At 43.5% G+C, this 22,726-nt stretch overlaps 1 protein-coding gene across 3 annotated transcripts in view; it reads left to right on the plus strand.

Annotated features, from left to right (window-relative positions):
• Positions 1 to 22,726, plus strand: part of prkdc (protein kinase, DNA-activated, catalytic subunit) — a 284,436-nt gene that overhangs the window by 194,186 nt on the left and 67,524 nt on the right. For all 3 annotated transcript variants that reach the window (XM_072255124.1, XM_072255135.1, XM_072255144.1), the window contains 5 exons: positions 3,663 to 3,775; positions 6,112 to 6,243; positions 8,531 to 8,710; positions 11,605 to 11,813; positions 12,305 to 12,443. In XM_072255124.1, coding sequence (XP_072111225.1) covers positions 3,663 to 3,775; positions 6,112 to 6,243; positions 8,531 to 8,710; positions 11,605 to 11,813; positions 12,305 to 12,443 — 773 coding nt within the window. The remainder of the gene's footprint in view (positions 1 to 3,662; positions 3,776 to 6,111; positions 6,244 to 8,530; positions 8,711 to 11,604; positions 11,814 to 12,304; positions 12,444 to 22,726) is intronic.

Genomic DNA, 22,726 nt, shown 5'->3' on the forward strand with positions numbered 1-22,726 from the left:
CAGCTAGGAAAACTGGAAGATCAATTTACTGTTCCATGGTTAATCAGTAAAATATATTAATAAGTACATAAAATATCCATAAAGGTCAATAAATTATTCATCTTCAAAACTGCAGGAATGATGGTCAAGGGGAAGGAATTTTGCTGACCTGTACCAGCTTTGTATACTTCCAACTTTTATAAACTTTAGCCAAAGTAGCAGTTTTTGTTAACAACGTTCCACCACTTGGCAACCATCAGTCTGGCACTGGAGGAGCTGAGCACTGTGATCAATGGTTACACAATAATGTGCCCTGTTGCCTTCCTAATCGTCATGGAGGACTTCCACCAGGCCAGCTTGAAGAAGTCTTTGACAAACTACCATTAACATGCCACCTGAGGACCCAGAGGAGCCAACACACTCGATCACTGTTAAACCATCATTAAAAAGACTTACCGTGCCATCCCGTGCCCAAACTTTGGCAAGTCCGATCACCTGGTTGTACTACTGTTCCCAGCATAAAGACTGCAGAACCGTTGGTGAGGACCACAAAAGTATGGTCAAGGAGGTAGTGGAGCACTTATAGGACTGCTTTGAATCAGTGGACGGGACCATATTCAGGGATTCACCTTCAGAGCTGAATGAGTATGCCACAGCCATTATCAGCTTCATCAAGATCTGTGTGGGTGAGTGTGCGCCTTCGAGAACATACCAGGTTTTCCCAAACCAGAAGCCCTGGATGAACCAGAAAATTCACAGTCTGCTGAAGGCTAGACATGTGATGTTCAAGGCCCACTATCCAGAAATCTACAAGAAGTAAACATGCAACCTACGGCCTCACAGTTGTGAGTGCATAGGGAGTAGAGTAGAGGGTTAAGGACATATCCTTCAGGGATGCCAGTGTTGGGGATATTTATGATGGAGGTGTTGCTGCCTGTCCTTACTGATTGCGGTCTGTTAGTCAGAAAGTCAAGGATCCAGTTGCAAAAGAAGGTGTAGAGTTCTAGGTTTAAGAGCTTGCAGATAAGTTTGCTTGGAATTAACGTATTAGAGGTGGAGCTGCAGTTAATAAGCAATAATCTAGTATTGGCTGTGTTAGATCAGTGTCTGAGACAGAGGTCACATGGTCACTGGATGCTGTGGGAATTTGCATAGGCTTATTGTTATTCTCCCTTTCAAGGCCCGTATAAGAGGCATTGAGCTCATTTGGGAATGAAGCACTGCCATTTATGCTGTTACGCTGTGTGTGGCCATATTCTGCACTAACCCCATTGACAAGTTTGTAGATGAAATCACAGTAGTGGGCCACATCTCAAAAGTACAGGAAAGAGAGAGAGAGGGAGAGAGACGAGTGACTTAGTGTCACGGCAGCAACCTTCTGCCAGTACCCCCAAAACAAAAAGAGCTGGTCATTGACTTCAGGAAGGGAGACAGTGCATGTACTCCTATTCACAGTGCTGGGGTTGAGACTTTCAGGTTCCTAGGAGTGAACATTACCACCGATAGCCTACCCTGGATCAACTATGACAAAAAAGCTCACCAGAGCCCCTGCTTCCTTAGGTAGCTGAAGAAATTTGGCATGCTCCCTTTGACCCTCGCCAACCTTATCGATGCACCTATCCAGGAGCTTCACAGCTAGGCATGGCAACTGCTCTGCTCATGACCACAGGAAACTGCAGAGATTTGTGGACACAGCTCAACCCCTCACAGAAACCAGCCTCCATTTACTCTGTTCGCCTACTAACGCAATGGCCACAGCTCTACACACCGTCCTTACACATCTGGAGAAGAAGGATGCTTATGTGAGAATGCTGTTCTTGTACTGCAGTTCAGCATTCAACACCATAATTCCCTCCAGGCTCAACAAGAAGCTCAGACACCTTGGCCTTCACCCTGCCTTGTGCAGCTGGGTCCTGGACTCCCTGTCAGATTACCGGCAGGTAATAAGAGTGGGCTCCCTCACCTCTGCCCCTCTGACCCTCAACACAGGTGGCCCTCAGGGCTGTGGCCTAAGTCCCCTCCCTTACTCTCTGTATACCCATGACGGTGTCACCACCCACATCTCCAATCTGCTAATTAAATTTGCCTTCGATACTACATTGACTGGCCTTATCTCAAATAATATCGAGGCAGCCTACAGAGAAGAAGTCATCACCCTGACACCGTGGTGCCAAGAAAACAACTACTCCTTCAATGTCGCAAAAACAAAGGAGCTGGTTGTGGACTACAGGAGGAATGGAGACAGGCTAACCCCTATTGACATCAGTGGATCTGGGGTTGAGAGGGTAAACAACTTTAAGTTTCTCAACCTACACATCACTGAGGATCTCACGTGGTCTGTACATACTGGCTGTGTGGTGAAAAAAGCACAACAGCACCCCTTTCACCTCAGACGGTTGAAGAAGTTCGGTATGAGCCCCCACATCCTAAGGACTTTCTACAGGGGCACAATTGAGAGCATCCTGACTGGCTACATCACTGCCTGGTATGGGAACTGTACTTCCCTCAATCGCAGGACTCTGCAGAGAGTCGTGCGGACACCCCAGTGCATCTGTAGAACTTCCCACTATTCAGGACATTTACAGAGACAGGTGCATAACAAAAGGGGCTGAAGGATCATTGGGGACCCGAGTCACCCCGACCACAAACTGTTCCAGCTGCTACCATCCAGGAAACTGTACCACAGCATAAAAGCCAGGACCAACAGGCTCTGGGACAGCTTCTTTCACCAGGCCATCAGACTGATTAATTCATGCTGATACAATTGTATTTCTATGCTATATTGACTGTCCTGTTGTACATACTATTTATTACAAATTACTGTAAATTGCACATTGCACATTTAGACGGAGACATAACAAAGATTTTTACTCCTCACGTATGTGAAGGATGTAAGAAATAAAGTCAATTCAGTTCCATTCAATTCAGAAATCTGACAGCAGAGGTGAAGAAGCTATTCCTGAATTGTTGAGTGTGTGCCTTCAGGTGCACACAATTGTTGTGTACCTCCCCCCCCGATGGTAGCAATGAGACGAGAGCAACGAGGGTCCTGAATGATGGAAGTAACTTTTTTGAGACCATACATATAATGATAATAAACCAATTTATTGATGCTACAAAACAACAAAGTTCATATCATGTAAGAGTGAGTGGCCATCTTTTAGTTGGGACGGACTGGTCCGATCCCAGAGTCGGAGAGGGGGGCAATGCCGAGCCCCGTCTTTCAGGTGACGCTCTCTGAGCCCCAGGAAATACACATACCACTTCAGATATGTGCCACTGATCACTGACGTCAGCCTGTCAGAGTCAGAGATTAAGAATGGCCAGGATGTGGTTGAGGGTGAAAAAATAACTTCAGCAAAGCAGGGACTTTCGTCCTCTGAGCCATGGTGCTGAACACCGATTCTATTTAATGTTCTAGCTAAGCTGCTTTTTTTGGTTGGCATTGCATGAAATGGGTATAGGGGGGTGTATGATCAGATCAGTTATAATCTCAATGAATGGTGAAACAGCTTAGTGGAGGCTGAACTGGCTGTGAGTGGGTAGATGAGCTTTGAGATGTTATTACTGAAAACAAGAACAATGCAAGGGCACAGAATGCGGTCTTGCAGATTCAGGGACAGCAATATTATTTGTGAGCAAAGTCATCTGCAATCAACTCATGTTTTTACGCATTTTAATAGTTACTGATCAGAGGGCAGACATCCTACGCCTGAGAAGACGATTCCTCAAAGATCGTGAAAAAGAGACTTTGATCTTTGCCAGAAGGAACATTGAAGAAAAGTACCGTGCAAAGGTAATTTTGCTTCAGATTTTGTGAGAACTGTCCATTACAAACATCTTTTGAAGTTAGCCCACACCTCATGTTCACTGCTGTCACCACAGTCTATCACAATGCTGCCAACATTTCAGACACTGAATCAAGAATTTTTTTTTGTGAATTGTCTTTGAACAGAAAGGATGTTAGAGCACATTGTTTTGAATTGCCCCTCCACAGGAAGTCTGCACCAGCTGAATGAGCCAAGATGAAAGTAGAAATATGCATCTTTATATATAACTATAATTTAGCATGTGTTTTGTCTTCAAAATTTTTTTTAACATGATATTTTACAGCCCTGAATTATAAAGAATCAGATTGAATTATTTATGGGCTGGTTCTCTTAAGTCCTGTTATGAATATCCTGTACATGTTTGAGAATATTTCAGAAGAGTTTCTATTTTCTAGAGCTTGTTCGACTTTGTTCTTATTTTTGTTGTGCAAGAACAGTGTGATTGCATTGATACTTCACATCTCGATTGCATGTTAATACCATTGTTCTCTTGCAGCAATGCAGGAAACCTAAATGCAGGTTTTCTCAAAGAGTAATCTCTGCTTCGGATGAGATGCATCCAAGATGAGAGTGACAGAGTTATACACAACAGAAACGGGGTCTTTGGCCCAACTCGTCCATGCTCACTGTGTTGCCCATTGAGCTAGTATCATCTGCTCACATTTGACCTTTAAACCTCTGCTATCCATGAACCTATCTAGATGGCATTTGTATGTGCCTGTCTCAACCACTATTTCTGGCTTCCCATTCCAACTCACATCACCTTTGGCATGAAAAAGCTGTCCTGATGCCCCTTTCAATCTCTCACCTCCAATCTTAAACCTTTGCCCTCTTTCTTTCAGCAGCCCTTCTCTGGGAAAAGACTGGGTTCTTTCAAATTGTTTATACCCCTCAAGATTTTATATCCCTCTGTCAAGTCAACCCTCAATCTCCAAGAATAAGACCATAAGATAGATACAGAATTAGGTCATTCTGCCCGTCAAGTATACACTGGGCCCTCTCCAATGCCAGCTCATCCTTTCTTAGATAACAGGCCAAAACAACTCACAAAATCCTAATCTATGCAATCTTTCTTTGTAACTTGGGCAACATCCCTTTGAATCTTTTCTGTACTCTTTCTACTTTAATAACCTGTTTCCTGTAATAGTGCACAATACTCTCCAAGTGTTGTATACACACTCATCTCTTATATAACTGAAACATAATTTCCAACTCCTATCTACAATGCCCTGCTTGATGAACACCTTAACGACCCAGAGATGACACTTTCAGTGAACTATGCACCTAGGTCCATCTGTCCCATAGTAGGTCGTCCATTGATTGGGGTCAACGATGGATGTTGCGTCCTATCTGTCTACGTAAGCCAGGGCAGTACACCGTGGTGAACGAGTTGTTGCTCATGCAGTAGGCTCCCCTTCTCTACGCAGCTGAGGAATCCAATGGAATGGCAGAGACCAACACAGTTTGGTACCAGCGGTGTGACAGGAGTTGCCAGTCAGCGTTGAATTCAACGTAGGACTGCCTTAGGGATTCTAACTCCGGAACTTATCCTCAGGTTTTACTCCTCAAAGCTTCCCCGTGAGTGGGTGTAGCCACAAGGCAGTAGAAGTTTGAAATCTGAATTTTTCTTCTCCAAGGTGAGCTGCCAGCCATGGCTGATGAGCCTCATCTCCCCAAAGCAACTGGTTTTAAGGCGCCAATACATTCCTTTGCCCCTTCTGCTGTTAGCAGAAGTGGTCAAACGTGGACAGCGTGTCAAAGGCTGTTTGAGATGCACACCATTGGGAAAATTTATAAGTAGTGGGAGCTTATCCCCACTACTCCCCTCACCCCCACCGTTATGACAACCTGCAGGAATCTGTCCAAAAACTCCCCCAGATTACTGTGAAGTGCGATAGAAACCAAAAACTAGTTTTCCAAACTTCCCTAGGTATAGGGGAAGTTCCAAAAGGCTGGCAAATGGCAAACATTTTATAGTGGATGTAAGCGACAAGCAGGTAGAAGTTTTTATTTGGTTTATTTTCATGTTAATTGCGCATATTTTATCTTAAACAGTTTGAATCTCTTTTTCGCTTTCCCTTTCAGCTTAGTAAGATTTTGCAGGACCAAGGAGTTGAGTAGATTTTATCTGACATACCGTGGTTCAGAACTGCTTCTGATTATGGTAATGGAAGTTCACCACTGGTCATTGCAACTTAGCAGAAAGTTACAATGCTATATTTTGTAATGGATAAGAATAGATTGTGAGTTAATCTATGACAAGGAGTATGATATTTACATTAAGAATCACAATGTTTTTCAGGAAATGAAAACTGCCCGGGAGATGAAACGTGACGCAGCAGTCACTCTTTACAGATGTTATCGTGTTGGAGATCTGCCCGACATTCAGATAAAATTTAGCAGTTTAATTGCTCCATTGCAGGCTCTAGCTCAGGTCTGTGAATAACTTTAGCCTTTAACCCTTAACCATTAACCTGAAAAACAGACAAACATAGATTTGATTTTGGTATATTAAATCACACCCATCACCCAGGACATACCGCCTTCTCATTGCTACCATCGGGGAGGAGGTACAGGAGCCTGAAGACACACACTCAACATTTTAGGAACAGTTTCTTCCCTTCTGCCATCAGATTTCTGAACAGGCAATTAACCCATGTACACTACCTCACTTTTTTTTCTCTCCCTTTGTGTGTATACACACAGGCGCACACACACACACACACACACACCCACCCACCCCATAAAAAGTATTAACCTGCCATGGAAGTTTTCATGTCTCATTGTTTTACAACATTGAATCGCAGTGAATTTAATTTGGCATTTTTTTGCCACTGATCAACAGAAAAAGACCCTTTTGTGTCAAAGTAAAAACAGATCTCCACAAAGTGATCTAAATTAATCACAAGTATAAAACACAGCATAATTGATTGCATAAGTATTCACCCCCTTTAATATGACACACCAAATCATCACTAGTGTAGCCAATTGGTTCTAGAAGTCATATAATTAGTTAAATGGAGATCACCTCCACATCTCCAAATGGAGAGTCAAAGTGTTTCAATTGATTGTAGAAAAAATGCCCCTGTATCTGGAAGGTCCAACTGCTGGTGAGTCAGTATCCTGGCAAAAACTACACCATGAAGACAAAAGAACACTCCAAGCAACTCCACGAAAAGGTTATTGAAAAGCACAAGTCAAGAAATGGATCCATGATTATCCTTTGAAATATAGCTAAGTCAATCATCAAAAAACAGGAAGATTATGGCACAGCTGTAAATCTGCCTAGAACAGACCGTCCTCAAAATCTGAGTGACTGTGCAAGAAGGGGACTAGTGAGGGAGGGCACCAAGTGACCTATGACAACTCTGGAGGAGTTACAAGTTTCAGTGGCTGAGATGAGAGAGACTGCGCATACAACAACTGTTACCCAGGTGCTTCACCAGTCACAGCTTCATTGGAGAGTGGCAAAGAGAAAGCCACTGCTGAAAAAGACTCACATGAAATCTCAGCTGAAGTTTGCAAGAAGGCATGTGGGAGACTCTGAAGTCAGCTGGAAGAAGGTTCTGTGGTCTGATAAAACCAAAATTGAGCTTTTTGGCCATCAGATTAAAAGCTGTGTTTGGCATAAGCCAAACACTGCACATCATCAAAAACGCACCATCCCAACTATGAAACACGGTGGTGGCTGCATCATGCTGTGGGGATGATTCACTGCAGCAGACCCTGGAAGGCTTGTGAAGGTAGAGGGTAAAATGAATGCAGCAAAATACAGGGAAATCCTGGAAGAAAACCTGATGCAGTCCGCAAGAGAGCTGCGACTTGGGAGAAGGTTTGTTTTCCAGCAAGACAATGACCCCAAGCATAATGCCAAAGCTACACAGGAATGCCATAAAAACAACAAAGTTGATGTCCTGGAGTGGCCAAGTCAGAGTCCAGACTTCAATCCAATTGAGAATTTGTGGCTGGACTTGAAAAAGGCTGTTCATAAGACGTAGGAACAGATGATCCCCATGCAATCTGGCAGAGCTCGAGGAATTTTGTAAAGAGGAATGGGGAAAATTTGCAGTGTCCAGATGTGCAAAGCTGTAGAGACCTATCCACATAGACTCAAAGCTGTAATTGCTGCCAAAGGTGCATCTACTGAATACTCACTTGAAAGAGATGAATATTCCCACAATCAATTATTTTGCGTTTTATATTAGTAATTAATTTAGAGATCAGTTTTCACTTCGACATGAAAGAGTTTTTCTGTTGATCAGTGTCAAAAAAGCCAATTTAAATCCACTGTGATTCAATGTTGTAAAATAATAAAACATGTAAACTTCCAAGAGGGGTGAATACAGTGCCTAAAAAAAAGTGTGTATGTGTGTGTGCAGGCATAAAAAGATAGTTAAATTATTTGCTCTGTAAGTTATCAGTCTTAAAGGTAACTTGTGAGAAAAATTTCCAGCCAGCTCTTGATAAAGCTACTGAGTGATTACAATCCATATGTTATGCACGGGAAAACGGAGAAAAGTTGTACGAACAAGATAGAGCAAAATGGGAAATTGTTTTGAAAGCAAGGATGAGCAGCAGGCTTTCAGTTCCACATCACGATGGGCATAAATGCCTGTTTACACAGTCCATATCTGTTTCGGTTCATTCATAAATGTAATTAGACAGGGAATTCTGATGAAGCAGCTATAGAAGGAAAACCAGGACTTGTCATTGTTTTGCAGAAAGACCACTCACTTGCTAAACAACTCTTCAGTGCCCTGTTTTCTGGAATTCTGGAAGAAGTGAAGAAATCAAAGACAACTGCTGAAATGAAGAGCATTGGCAAAACGTTAATGGAAAATTTTAGTTCCTTGCTGACCAGCACTACCTTATGTTTTCCCCCATTTGTCACCTGCATTCAGGTAAGGGCAACGTAGTTACAATCTGTAGCGTTTGCGATCTGTTTTGGGAGGGGCAATTAGGCTACAATTATTTTCTCGAGGCAGTGCCTCAAGAAGGCAGCATCCATCACTGAGGATCCTCACTATCTAGAACATGCCCTCTTCTCACTACTACCATCAGGGAGGAGGTACAGGGATCTGGAGACCCACACTCAGAAACAGCTTTTTCCCCTCTGCTATCAAATTTCTGAATGGTCCATGAATACTACTCCATGATTATAATTTTTACATCGTGTGTTTGTTTTGTAATGTTATGTCTTTGCACTGTACTGCTGCAAAAAACAAATTTAATGTCATATAAGACAGATAATAAATTCTGACTCTGCTTCTGAACTACTTACTGTGAACCTTAGTAAGTCCTCCATTGTTTGTCATTATAGCCGTTAGGAAGTGTATGAGCAGTAAAAAATATTACAACAATAACTATTTGTTAAAATTGTCTTATCTTCACTGCCTGTCTTGTTTAATATTCATCAGGTAATGAAGCAGAAGAAGAAATTCCTGTATCTTCACTAGCCGTAGGTGTGGTGCTGGAGAACTGGCGAGTGGCTAATGTTGTTCCTTTGTTCAAGAAAAGAAATAGAGATAATTATGAAAATTAAAGACTGAAGCATCTCATGTCAGTCGTAGGGAAACTAATGGAGAGGATTCTAAGAATTGGATTTATGAGCTATTGGAGAATTAGGTCTAATTAGGGCAGTCAGCAAAGTTTTATGCATGACAGGTCATGTCAGAGTTTATCAAGGAAGTGATAAAGAAAAAGATGGAGCTGTGGATGTTCTATACATGGATTTTAATAAGGTATTCATTAAGGTCCTGTGTGAAAATTAGGATGCATGGGATCCATGGTGACTTGGCTGACTGGATTAAATATTGTCTTCTTCAGAGAATACTGAGGGTAGTGGTGGATGGGTCTTATTTTGGATGAAGGTCTGTAACTCGTGTTCCACAGGGATCTGTACTGGGACCTTGTTGTTTGTCATTTATATAAATGATTTGGATGAAAATGTGGTAGGGTGGGCGAGTAGGTTTGCAGTGGCATTGTGGATTGTCTAGAAAATTGTCAAAAGATACAGCAGAATATATATCAGTTGCAGATATGGACAGAGAAATGGCAGATGGAGTTAATCCCGATAAGTGCTGGGTGCTGCACCCTGGGAGATCCAAAATCTAACAGCGTTGGTGAACAGAGGGATCATGGGGTCCAGGTGCATTGTCTCATAAAAGTGACTGTACAGGTTCATGGGATGGTTTGAAAAAAGACATATGTCATGTTTCCCTTCATTAGTCAAGGCATTGAGTTTAAGAGCCAGGAAGTTATGTTAGTTCTGGTCACCTTATTATAGAAAGGATGAGGTGGCTTTGGAGAGGATGCAGAAGTGGTTTACCAGGACTTTGCTTGCTTTGGAGGACAGGTGCTGTGAGGGGAGGTTGGACAAGCTTGGGCTGTTTTCTTTAGAGTGACAGAAATTGGTGGGAGAGTTGATTGAAGTTTATAAAACTATGTGAGATATAGATAGAGTAGTCAGCCAGAATCCTGTTCCCAGGATTGAAACGTCCAGTACTAAGCATCTATTTAAGGTGAGAGGAGGAAAATACAAAGAAGGTGTGTGAGGGAAGAATTTTTACACAGTGTGGTGGGGACCTCAAGTGTTGGTCAAAAGGCACAGGAGCATTTAAGGCACTCTTAGGCACATGACTATGCAGAGAATAGTAGAATATTGTCATTATGCAGGGAAGAGGAATCAGGTTAATTAGGACCCATTGGTTTAATATGTTTGGCTAACATTATGGGCCAAATGGTCTGTCCTGTGCTCTACTATATTGTTTGTACTTTCAGATTTCATTTAGTGCTTCCTAATCTATTTGACCTTCCTTGGACACATCCTTCATTCATTATTCACTTCTGTGTTATTTTATGTTTTAGCACATGTCAGTTAGAACTGCCTGGTTTACACTTTCCCTTTCTCACTACGGTTTTGGTAAGCACATATTCCAGTAGTTCAGGTGAATGGTTAATAAAAAGCAATTTAAAGAGAGATGACTGAGAAGAAGTTAACATGCTCATTTGCTTTATTTTTATTTCTTGAAAGTTACCCTTAAAAATCTCAAGCTTGAACTTTATAGTTTATAAATTTATAATCAATTTATAATTTATAATTATAAATTATATATATAAAATATAAATATAATTATAAATATTAGATTAGACTAGATTCAACTTTATTGTCATTGTGCCAAGTACAGATACAAAGCCTATGAAATGCATTTAGCATCTGACCAGAAATGCAAAGAATAGTGTTATTTACAAAATAACTGTGAATAAAAAAAGTGCTACAGCACACTAATATAAAAGTACTGAGACAGTACAATACGGATGCAATACTGCTTAGTGCTGTGTTGAGAGGTTTAGCAGTGTCACAGCCTCAGAGAAGAAGCTCTTCCTGTGCCTGCTGGTGCAGGAGCAGAGGCTCCTGTAGCGTCTACTGGATGGGAGGAGAGTAAAAAGGTGGTTAGGGTGAGATGCATTCCTGATAATGCTTTTTGCCCTGCCCAGGCAGCGTTTATGGTAGATATTCTCAATGGTGGGCAATTGAGTACTGATAATAATAAATAATTCATAATTATATAGTTTATAACTTTATAATCACAATTTTGAGATTTTGATTATACCTAATCTCTTCCTTCCAAGTCTTTCCATTCTGTTTTCCTTTGTAAAACACTTTTGGGCTGTCCAGCATTGTTTGTGATGTATTAAGAAATTGTACTTCATTTCCATAAACAGTCTGTTTGATTGTACCTGTGTGTTTTATTGGAAAATAGTGATGAACGTTGGTTTTGATTTGTTTTATAAGGATATGAGTTATCATCACCCAGACCTGCTGAATCTTGATCCCTCCATTATAAGCTTAACCTCTTCAGCTAGTTTACAACAACCAATGGGAATTCTGCTTTTGGAGCTAAGTTTGATCTGTCAGACTTCAGTTGAGAAACCACCAGCAAAGAGAGCACGAGGCAGAAGCCATCAGTCTCCTGACACTACCCGATGGGTGGAGCTCGCTAAGTAAGTCTCTGCAATCATCACTAAGGTTTAGTTCACATTCAAGTTCCAGTTTGTTGTTATTCAACATTATAATTATATAGTTAATCAAAACATCATTCCTCTGGGGCCAGGGTGCAAAACACATTACAGAGTCACATGCAGGGTTTATAGTTACAATCCAGCACAGCACATAATAATATTAGTAGAAGTCTCTGAGTGACGTGGCCTGGAAATTGACAGATTGACATAAAGTGACATTGTGGACCGCGTGTAGTAAAATAGTAAAACTACCTGTTAGAATCATGGCAACACACACAAAATGCTGGAGGATCTCAGTTTTTTGTGCTTTTTCATCTTTTCCTTTCCCAAGGGCACTGACATTTATCACTATTCCATCTGAGTGTTGCTATATCTGCCTTTATCCTCTGAACAACCAGGATAACATATGAGTCTGTCGATACTTGAACACGATTTCGAAAGCTGTGAATGCATAAACATTGATCTTTTTGCAGATTGTACCGATCGATAGGAGATTATGATGTCCTGCATGGAATCTTCAGTGAAAAGATTGGCACAAAGCCCATCACTCAGAAGGCTCTTCTGGCAGAAGCTAAAAATGATTTTGCAACGGCTGTACAGTTATACGACCAGGTAAAAGTGGCTTTGAGCAATGAGAGAGATAACGATTGGCTGCACCTGGCCTAAGTCTCGCATTCACCTAGCCGTCTTTTCCAGCTGCCTATCCTCAGACTTCCTCCGTACATTGCCGTTGCCCTTCTACAAAACGAGCCACTTGTGAACAGCAACTAGGCTGCAAGTGGTGGAGTCTGGGGCATGGGTCGCCCTGAGATTCACAAACCACCCCGGTGGCCTTCTGACACCATGTGCTGTCAAGGACGTTTCTCCAAGCTTCTACTGCCCCTGATGAGTGAAATATGTTAGTAACAGTAAAAAGAAACATCTAAATTAGCAAAAAGAAAACTAACTTAAAAAGTTATTAAATTAAATAAATAAGCTAGCATAAATGTTAATTGCCGTCTTATTTCTACTTACCATTTTCGTGAGGGTCAGCGATCACATTTAAATGAATGGAGCAATTCTAATTGGCTGATTTGGCTGGCATGAACCTAATTGTATCCAGCCCCTCAGCTCATGATGCTGTTCAAACTTCCAGTAAGTACAGATGTGTGCACCACTGCCCCACAGCAATACATCAAGAGGCGCCAGCTAGTCATCATTTGTCATTCCAGATCCAAAGCTAAAGGCTGAGGAGTCTTCTCAGATAATACTCTGGGGGATGGAGGCAGGGAGGGGAATGATTTTAGCTCAATAATTCAAAAGTCTTTTGTGTCCCATTATAGCTGTGTATTTTGGTCACACTAAAGTAGCTTGTTGAAAACACAAGTTTATCTTGTTGCTGCTTGTGGATCTTATGAGTAACTTCTGTCAGTGTACTGAGGTGTCAGTCTGCTTTCACTGAATTGTTACAGCATGGAAGGAGACCATTCAGTCCATCAAGTCCATACTTTCCCTATATAAGTACAAACTCTGCCATCTCAGCTCATGGCCCTGAATGTTTTCAACTGTTTTCTCAGTCTGTCCTCCCACATTAAGTGAACTGAATGTGTTTTTGCCTGTAGATCTGCCTGTCCTTATACTCTTTCTAGACTTATATTTGCTCTTCTCATTCTTACCAAAATATATCACTTCATATTTCCCTGTACTAAAATTTATCTTCCCCCATCCATCAGCCTGTGTAAGTTAGTTATTGTCATCCTTATATTTCACTGTCTTTCTTAGTATTCTGTCATCTGTAGACTTGAAAAGAATGTCAATAGGCAATAGACAATAGGTGCAGGAGTAGGACATTTGGCCCCTCAAGCCAGCACCGGCATTCACTGTGATCATGGCTGATCATCCACAATCAGTACCCTGTTCCTGCCTTCTCCCCACATCCCTTGACTCCGCTATCTTTAAGAGCTCTATCTAACTCTTTCTTGAAAGAATCAAGAGAATTGGCCTCCACTGCCTTCTGAGGCAGAGCATTCCACAGATCCACAACCCTCTGTGTAAAAAAGTTTTTCCTCAACTCCGTTCCAAATTGTCTACCCCTTATTCTTAAACTGTGGCCTCTGGTTCTGGACTCCCCCAACATCGGGAACATGTTTCCTGCCTCTAGTGTGTCCAATCCCTTAATAATTTTAAATGTTTCAATCAGATCCCCTCTCATCCTTCTAAATTCCAGTGTATACAAGCCCAGTCGCTCCAATCTTTCAACATATAGAATATAGAACATAGAATAGTACAGCACAGTACAGGCCCTTCGGCCCACAATGTTGTGCTGACCCTCAAACCCTGCCTCTGATATAACCCCCACCTTAAATTCCTCTATATACCTGTCTAGTAGTCTCTTAAATTTCACTAGTGTATCTGCCTCCACCACTGACTCAGGCAGGGCATTCCACGCACCAACCACTCTCTGAGTAAAAAAACCTTACCCTAATATCCCCCTTGAACTTTCTACCCCTTACCTTAAAGCAATGTCCTCTTGTATTGAGCAGTGGTGCCCTGGGGAAGAGGCGCTGGCTATCCACTTTATCTATTCCTCTTATTATCTTGTACACCTCTATCATGTCTCCTCTCATCCTCCTTCTCTCCAAAGAGTAAAGCCCTAGCTCCTTTAATCTCTGATCATAACGCATACTCTCTAAACCAGGCAGTATCCTGGTAAATCTCCTCTGTACCCTTTCCAATGCTTCCACATCCTTCCTATAGTGAGGCGACCAGAACCGGACACAGTACTTCAAGTGTGGCATAACCAGAGTTTTATAGAGCTGCATCATTACATCGCGACTCTTAAACTATCCCTCGACTTATGAAAGCTTAACACCCCATAAGCTTTCTTAATGACCCTATCTACCTGTGAGGCAACTTTCGGGGATCTGTGGACATGTACCCCCAGATCCCTCTGCTCCTCCACACTACCAAGTATCCTGCCATTTACTTTGTACTCTGCCATGGAGTTTGTCCTTCCAAAGTGTACCACCTCGCACTTCTCCGGGTTGAACTCCATCTGCCACTTCTGCATCCTATCAATGTCTCTCTGCAATCTTCGACAATCCCCTGCACTATCTACAACACCACCAACCATTGTGTTGTCTGCAAACCTACCAACCCACCCTTCTACCCCCACATCCAGGTCGTTAATAAAAATCACGAAAAGTAGAGGTCCCAGAACTGATCCTTGTGGGACACCACTAGTCACAACCCTTCAATCTGAATGTACTCCCTCCACCATGACCTTCTGCCTTCTGCAGGCAAGCCAATTCTGAATCCACCTGGCCAAACTTCCCTGGATCCCATGCCTTCTGACTTTCTGAATAAGCCTACTGTGTGGAACCTTGTCAAATACCTTACTAAAATCCATATAGATCACATCCACTGCACTACCCTCATCTATATGCCTGGTGACCTCCTCAAAGAACTCTATTAGGCTTGTCAGACACAACCTACCCTTCACAAAGCCCTGATCAGACCATGATTCTCTAAATGCCCATAGATCCTATCTCTAAGAATCTTTTCTAACAGCTTTCCCACCACAGAGGTAAGGCTCACTGGTCTATAATTACCCAGACTATCCCTACTACCTTTTTTGAACAAGGGGACAACATAACATTCCCGCCATCCCTGAAATTAACCCAGTGAACCTACGCTGCACTCCCTCCATAGCAAGAAAGTCCTTCCTCAAATTTGGAGACCAAAATTGCACACAATACTCCAGGTGGGGTCTCACCAGGGCCTTGTACAACTGCAGAAAGACCCCTTTGCTCCTGTACTCAACTGCTCTTGTTATGAAGGCCAACATGCCATTAGCTTTCTTCACTGCCTGCTGTACCTGTATGCTTATTTTCAGTGACTGATGAACAAGGACACCCAGATCTCGTTGCACTTCCCCTTTTCCTAACTTGACACCATTTAGATAGTAATCTGCCTTCCTGTTCTTGCCACAGAAGTGGATAACCTCATATTTATCCACATTAAACTGCATCTGCCCACTCACCCAACCTGTCCAAGTCACCCTGCATTCTTATAACATCCTCCTCACATTTCACACTGCCACCCAGCTTTGTGTCATCTGCAAATTTGCTAATGTTACTTTTAATCCCTTCACCTAAATCATTAATGTAATCAGGAATAGTCTGGTTGGCAACCGGGAATAGGCTGGTGACAGTGTGGAGAGACAGCGGACAGCCAGGAAAGACTGGCACCAGGGGTGTCGGGATTGGCAGTCCGGGAACCAGCTCAGAAGATCACCCACCTCTTGAAACTTCTAGTTTACACGGAATAACATACCCTCGGGGTCCACCGAGAGGCAGGGAGAATGATGGACCCAATCAGATGGATACAGTTAATTACAGGAAATGACTACGACCAAGAGCTAGGATAAGAGGCTCTGAGTGTCCAATGTGTTGGTGCGGGAGAGCATTTTCCAGCATTAAAGGTTCAGGAGTCCACCAAGCAAAGTTGAAGTGCTATTCCATCCTAGTGGATGAAGATGAGATTACTTCACCAAGCACAGATGATGTCTTTTCAGCCACTGATTCACAAGCCACAGCGTTTGGCTCTGGAGAGAGTCATCATACTCCAGATCAGACGAGAGATAACCCAGGTCAGGTTTCAGACCACAGTACCCAGGTAGATCCATCGCATAATGGCGGTGGCGAGGAGGTAGAGAAGAAGAGGAAGGTCAGGTGGCCAGCAATGGCAGATGAGAAGGCTTGGCGTGTATTTGATGAGGTTATCAGTATGATGTTGGAGAGCACTATCAGGGGAACATCAAAGAGAAAGTTGGAAGTGATGGGCGATATGATTTACGATGTTGGAAAGTACAGGTTTGGTTTGATTGAGCTGAAGAAAGCAAAGCCTACACAGCAACCAAGCAAGCGCCAAAAGGAGATTAGTAGGTTGAGGAGAGAGCTTAGATCGTTGAGACAGAGGTGGAGGGTAGCAAGTGAGGGTGACAAGCCAGTGCTTGCTGATCTCCGAGAGCATTTTCGAATGAAGTTAGCATCACTCCATCATGCAGAGTCACAACGTAAAAAGAGAAAGAAGAGAGAGAAGGCAAGATAGTCGTTCTTTGAGAACCTGCACGAGTTCACATAGAAACTGTTCAAACAAAGTAAGAGCGGGCAGCTTAACATCTCTCAAGAAGAACTTGAGGATCATCTGGCAAGCATTTACTCCAACGAACAGTGGGAGGCTCCTTTGCTTAACACTTCGGGGCTCGTGAAGCCTACCAAGCCAGGAGTGAAGTTCGATCTGTCAGAACCCAAATTGGCAGAAGTCAAACGGTTCATCAGAAAGGCAAGGTCAGGCTCAGTGCCAGGACCTAATGGAGTGCCGTTTAAGGTGTTCAAGAAGTGTGAAGAGCTGAGGAAATACTTGTGGAGATTGTTAAAGGTGGCGTGGAGACAAGGTGTTGTTCCTTTGTCATGGAGTGAGGCTGAAGGAGTATACATCCCGAAGGAAGAGAATTCTACTATATTGAATCAGTTCCGACCAATTTCACTCCTGAATATAGAGGGGAAGATTATGTTTGGCATTCTAGCAGAAAGAATATTTTCATTTGTGATAGAGAATGGATTGGTAAATACATCTGTGCAGAAGGCAGGAATGCCAGGCCTCCTGGGATGCCTTGAACATACTAGTATGATATGGCATACCATCCAGGAGTCAAAAAAGTTGAGAAGAAATCTGGCTGTAGTTTGGTTTGATCTTGCAAACGCGTATGGTTCTGTTCCCCATGTCCTGATTGAGTTTGCGATGGAATTCCTATGAATTCCTGCTAAGGTGAGGAACTTTGTTATGCAGTACTACAACGATTTCCGGATGAGGTTTTCCACTCAGCAGTTTACAACTAGGTGGCAGAGCTTGGATGTTGGAATCCCAATGGGATGTGCAATTTCACCCATCCTTTTTGTGTTAGCCATGGAGGTCATTGTGAGGGCTGCAGAATCAGTGGGACCAGGTGTCGCACTTGATGGCGGAGAGGAGTTACCACCAATATGAGCGTTCATGGATGATCTTACCCTTTTGGGTCCCAGCATGGAGGCAGTAGAAAATGTACTATCTAAACTTGAGGAGCTAATGGATTGGGGAAGAATGAAGTTCAAGACCAAGAAGTCAAGGAGCCTTATTCTTAGGAGAGGAAAGCTGGTTGACTCTCATTTCACCCTTTGTGGAGAGGAGATTCCATCCATTCAGGACCAACCAGTTAAGAGCCTCGGGCGATGGTACACAGAGGAGCTGAGAGACACCAAGAGGGTTCAAGAGACAGGAGAACAGATCAGCAGGGGTCTGATGTCTGTCAACAAGTGTGGCTTGCCTGGCAAGTTGAAGTTGTGGTGCTTGCAGTACGGACTGATGCCACGGATAATGTGGCCACTAACTGTCTATGAAGTGGTAATGTCCCATGTTGAGGCAATGGAACGGAAGATCAACAAGTATGTGAAGAAACACACATAAAAGTTGCTGGTGAACGCAGCAGGCCAGGCAGCATCTCTAGGAAGAGGTGCAGTCGACGTTTTAGGCCGAGACCCTTCGTCAGGACTAACGAAGGGTCTCGGCCTGAAACGTTGACTGCTCCTCTTCCTAGAGATGCTGCCTGGCCTGCTGCGTTCACCAGCAACTTTTATGTGTGTTGCTTGAATTTCCAGCATCTGCAGAATTCCTGTTGTTTAAGTATGTGAAGAAGTGGCTTGGAGTACTGAGCAGTCTCACCAATGTTGCAATCCACAAAGCTTACCATCCTGGTGCAATCCCTTGTTGAAGAGGTGAAGGTAGCCAAGGTAAGATCATTCTTGATGCTTTGAGACTCAAAAGACCCTGTCACCAAGAATACCCAGCAGAATGTGAGATCAGGCAGGAAGTGGTCAGCCCGTGTAGCAGTTGATGAGGCAGAGTCTAGATTGAAGCACAAGGAGGCGGTTGGGGCTATCCCGCTAGGCCCCCAGGGACTTGGATGGACAACTCACAAGTGGTAGTCATCTTCTACAGGTAAGGAGCGCCGTGAGCTTGTGACACAAGAAATACGAGAGGTAGAAGAGGAGAAGAGGTTAACTGAAACAGCTGGCCTGGCCAAACAAGGGGCTTGGACCCGGTGGGAAAGTGTTGAACAACGACATCTATCTTGGAATGTTCCGTGGCAGATGGAACCGCTCCGCATTTCTTTTCTATGCAGAGCAGCGTACGATCTGCTCCCAACACCTGCCAACCTCAGCACCTGGTATGAAGATAAGGCAGACAGGTGTGCTGCTTGTGGCGAGAAGGGAAAACTTCAACATATTTTGAGTGCATACAGGGTCAATCTTTCCAGTGGCATGTACACTTGGAGACATAACAACGTTCTCAAAGTTGTGACAGAAGCGGTTGAGCAGAGAGTACTGCAACACAACTTATCTCATGTCCCTTGCTGCACAGAACATCGCATATCATTTGCGAAAGGAGGCTCCAAGTCAAGGGTGTACAGCGCAGGCTCACGATCAAGTATACTTTCTTCAGCCAATGATTGGTGTGTCAAGACCGTCCTGGATGGGAAAGGCAGTCTCCTGGAACAAATAGCTTTCACCACATTGCGTCCAGATATAATCGTATGGTCTGACACCAGTAGAGAAGTAGTTATTGGTGAACTCACAGTCCCCTGGGAAGACAACATCGATGAAGCCCATGAGCGCAAGTTAACCAAATATGCAGAATTAAGATCAGAGTGCAGAGACAGAGGGTGGAAGGTCTCATGCTATCCATTCGAAGTAGGCTGCCGTGGCTCTATTGCGTTCACTTTCCAGAAGTGGCTGTGTAACCTTGGCTTCACTAGAAGAGAGATCAAGTCAACCAGCAGGGCTGTAGCTGAGGCAGCAGAGAAAGGATCAGCATGGGTGTGGACCAGGTATGTCCAGAGGGGCGGATAAACAGACAGTGTATACATCTTCTGCAAACCCTTCAGTAGTTGCATAGACACCTGAAGAACAAACTATCTGTTGGATGGAAGTGGCCAACAACTCTGATAGAGGCAGATGCCAAGTTTTTAAGCTCACCAGTGGGAGGTGGTGCTTAGCACTGCTGGCCCACCACCTCAAAGGAGTCTTGATCATAAACGAGCCGAAACTCCTGAAGAAAGGTGGCAGATCAACTAATGATCCCAATGGTGATAGCACAGGTGATAACATCTTAGTCCACGTGTATTTTCAATTCTTTGTAAATAGCTGCGGTCCCAGCACCAAGCCTTGCGGTACCCCGCTAGTCACTGCCTGCCATTCTGAAAAGGACCCGTTAATCCCTACTATTTGTATCCTGTCTCCCAACCAATTTTCTATCCATGTCAGTACCCTACCCCCAATACCATGTGCTCTAATTTTGCCCACTAACCTCCTATGTGGGACCTTATCAAAGGCTTTCTGAAAGTCCAGGTACACTACATCCACTGGTTTTCCCATGTCCATTTTCAGAGTTACATCCTTAAAAAATTTCAGAAGATTAGTCAAGCATGATTTCCCCCTTCGTAAATCCATGCTGACTCGGACCTATCCTGCTGCTGCTATCCAAATATGCCGCTATTTCATCTTTTATAATTGACTCCAGCATCTTCCCCACCACTGATGTCAGACTAACTGGTCTATAATTGCCTGTTTTCTCTCTCCCTCCTTTCTTAAAAAGTGGGATAACGTTAGCTACCCTGCGATCCGCAGGAACTGATCCTGAATCTATAGAACATTGGAAAATGATTACCAATGCATCCACAATTTCTAGAGCCACCTCCTTAAGTGCCCTTGGATGCAGACCATCAAGCCCTGGGGATTTATCAGCCTTCAGTCCCATCAATTTACCCAACACCATTTTCTGCCTAATGCGAATTTCCTTCAATTCCTTCGTTACCCTAGGTCCCCTGGCTACTATTACATCTGGGAGATTGTTTGTGTCTTCCCTAGTGAAGACAGATCCAAAGTACCTGTTCAGCTCATCTGCTGTTTCCTTGTTCCCCATAATAATTTTACCTGTTTCTGTCTTCAAGGACCCAACTTTGGTCTTAACTAATTTTTTCCTCTTCACATACCTAAAAAAGCTTTTACTATCCTCCTTTATATTCTTGGCTAGTTTACCTTCCTTCCCTATCTTCCCCCCCCCCCCATATTGCCTTTTTAGTTATCATCTGTTGCTCCTTAAAAGTCTCCCAATCCTCTGGCTTCCTGCTCATCCTTGCTATGTTATACTTCCTCTCTTTTATTTTTATACTGTCCTTGACTTCCCTTGTCATCCACAGTCACCCCTTACTCCTCTTCGAATCCTTCTTCCTCTTAGGAATGAACTGATCCTGCACCTTCTGTATTATTCCCAGAAATACCTACCATTGTTGTTCCACTGTCATCCCTGCTAGGGTATCTTTCCAGTCAACTTTGGCCAGATCCTCCCTCATGGGTCCATAGTCCCCATTGTTCAACTGTAATACTGACACTTCTGATTTTCCCTTCTCCCTCTCAAACTGTAGATTAAAACTTATAATATTATGGTCACTACCTCCTAATACCTCCTTTACCTCGAGTTTCCTTATCAAATCTGGCTCATTACACACCACTAAATCTAGAACTGCCTTCTCCCTGGTAGGCTCTAATACAAGCTGCTCTAAGAATCCATCTCCGAGGCATTCCACAAACTCCCTTTCTTGGGGTCCAGTACCAACCTGATTTTCCCAGTCTACCTGCATGTTGAAATCTCCCATAACAACCGTAGAATTACCTTTGTGACATGCCAATTTTAACTCTTGATTTAACTTGCACCCTCTATCCTGGCTACTGTTTGGGGGGCCTATAGATAACTCACATTAGGGTCTTTTTGCCCTTACAGTTTCTCAGTTCTATCCCTACTGACTCCACATTCCTGATTCTATGTCCCCCATCGCAAGTGACTGAATTTCATTCAACACACATCAAAGTTGCTGGTGAATGCAGCAGGCCAGGCAGCATCTCTGGGAAGTACAGTCGACGTTTCAGGCTGAGACCCCTCGTCAGGACTGTTGTTTGACTGAATTTCATTCCTCACCAACGGAGCCACCCCACCCCCTCTGCCAACCTGTCTGTCCTTTTGATAGGATGTGTACCCTGAATATTCATTTCCCAGCCCTGGTCCTCTTGCAGCCATGTCTCTGTTATTCCCACATCATACTTGCCAATTTCCAACTGAGCCTCAAGCTCATCCACTTTATTTCTTATACTCCCTGCATTCATATATAATACTTTTAATCTATTTAAAGTAATACTTTTACTCCCCTCACCTTTCACATCGATTCCTATTGCACTTGGCCATACTCTCCGATCCCTTCCTGAGCTTTCTGCCACGTTAATTCTGTTGTCTTTCTTTTCTTATTCTCTCTTTCCCTTTAACTCCATCCTTATATTTCCAGTTCATTCCCCTCCCCCCCACTACTTGGTTTAAACACACCCATGTAGCAGTGGCAAACCTGCCTGCCAGAATGCTGGTCCTCCGTCTGTTAAGATGCAACCCGTCCCTTCTGTACAATTCATCCTTACCCCAAAACAGATCCCAGTGGTCCAAGAATCTAAATCCCTGCCTCCCGCACCAGCTGCTCAGCCACATATTCAGATCCCCTATCTCCCTGTTCCTGCCCGCACCAGCAGAAGGGACTGGAAGCAAACCGGAGATAACCACCCTGGAGGTCTTGCTTTTCAGCTTTCTTCTGAGTTTTCTGAAGTCACGCTGCAGAATTTCTTTCCTCTTACTCCCGACGTCATTTGTGCCGACATGCACCACCACTTCCGGCTGTTCACCTTCACCCTTGAGGATGGCCTGCAATCGGTCTGTGACGTCCTGGATCCTGGCACCAGGCACCAGGGAGGCAACACACCATCCTTAAATCCCGCCTG

This window comes from Mobula birostris, chromosome 1 (assembly GCF_030028105.1).
Source record: "Mobula birostris isolate sMobBir1 chromosome 1, sMobBir1.hap1, whole genome shotgun sequence".
In the NCBI taxonomy this organism is placed as follows: Eukaryota; Metazoa; Chordata; class Chondrichthyes; order Myliobatiformes; family Myliobatidae; genus Mobula; species Mobula birostris.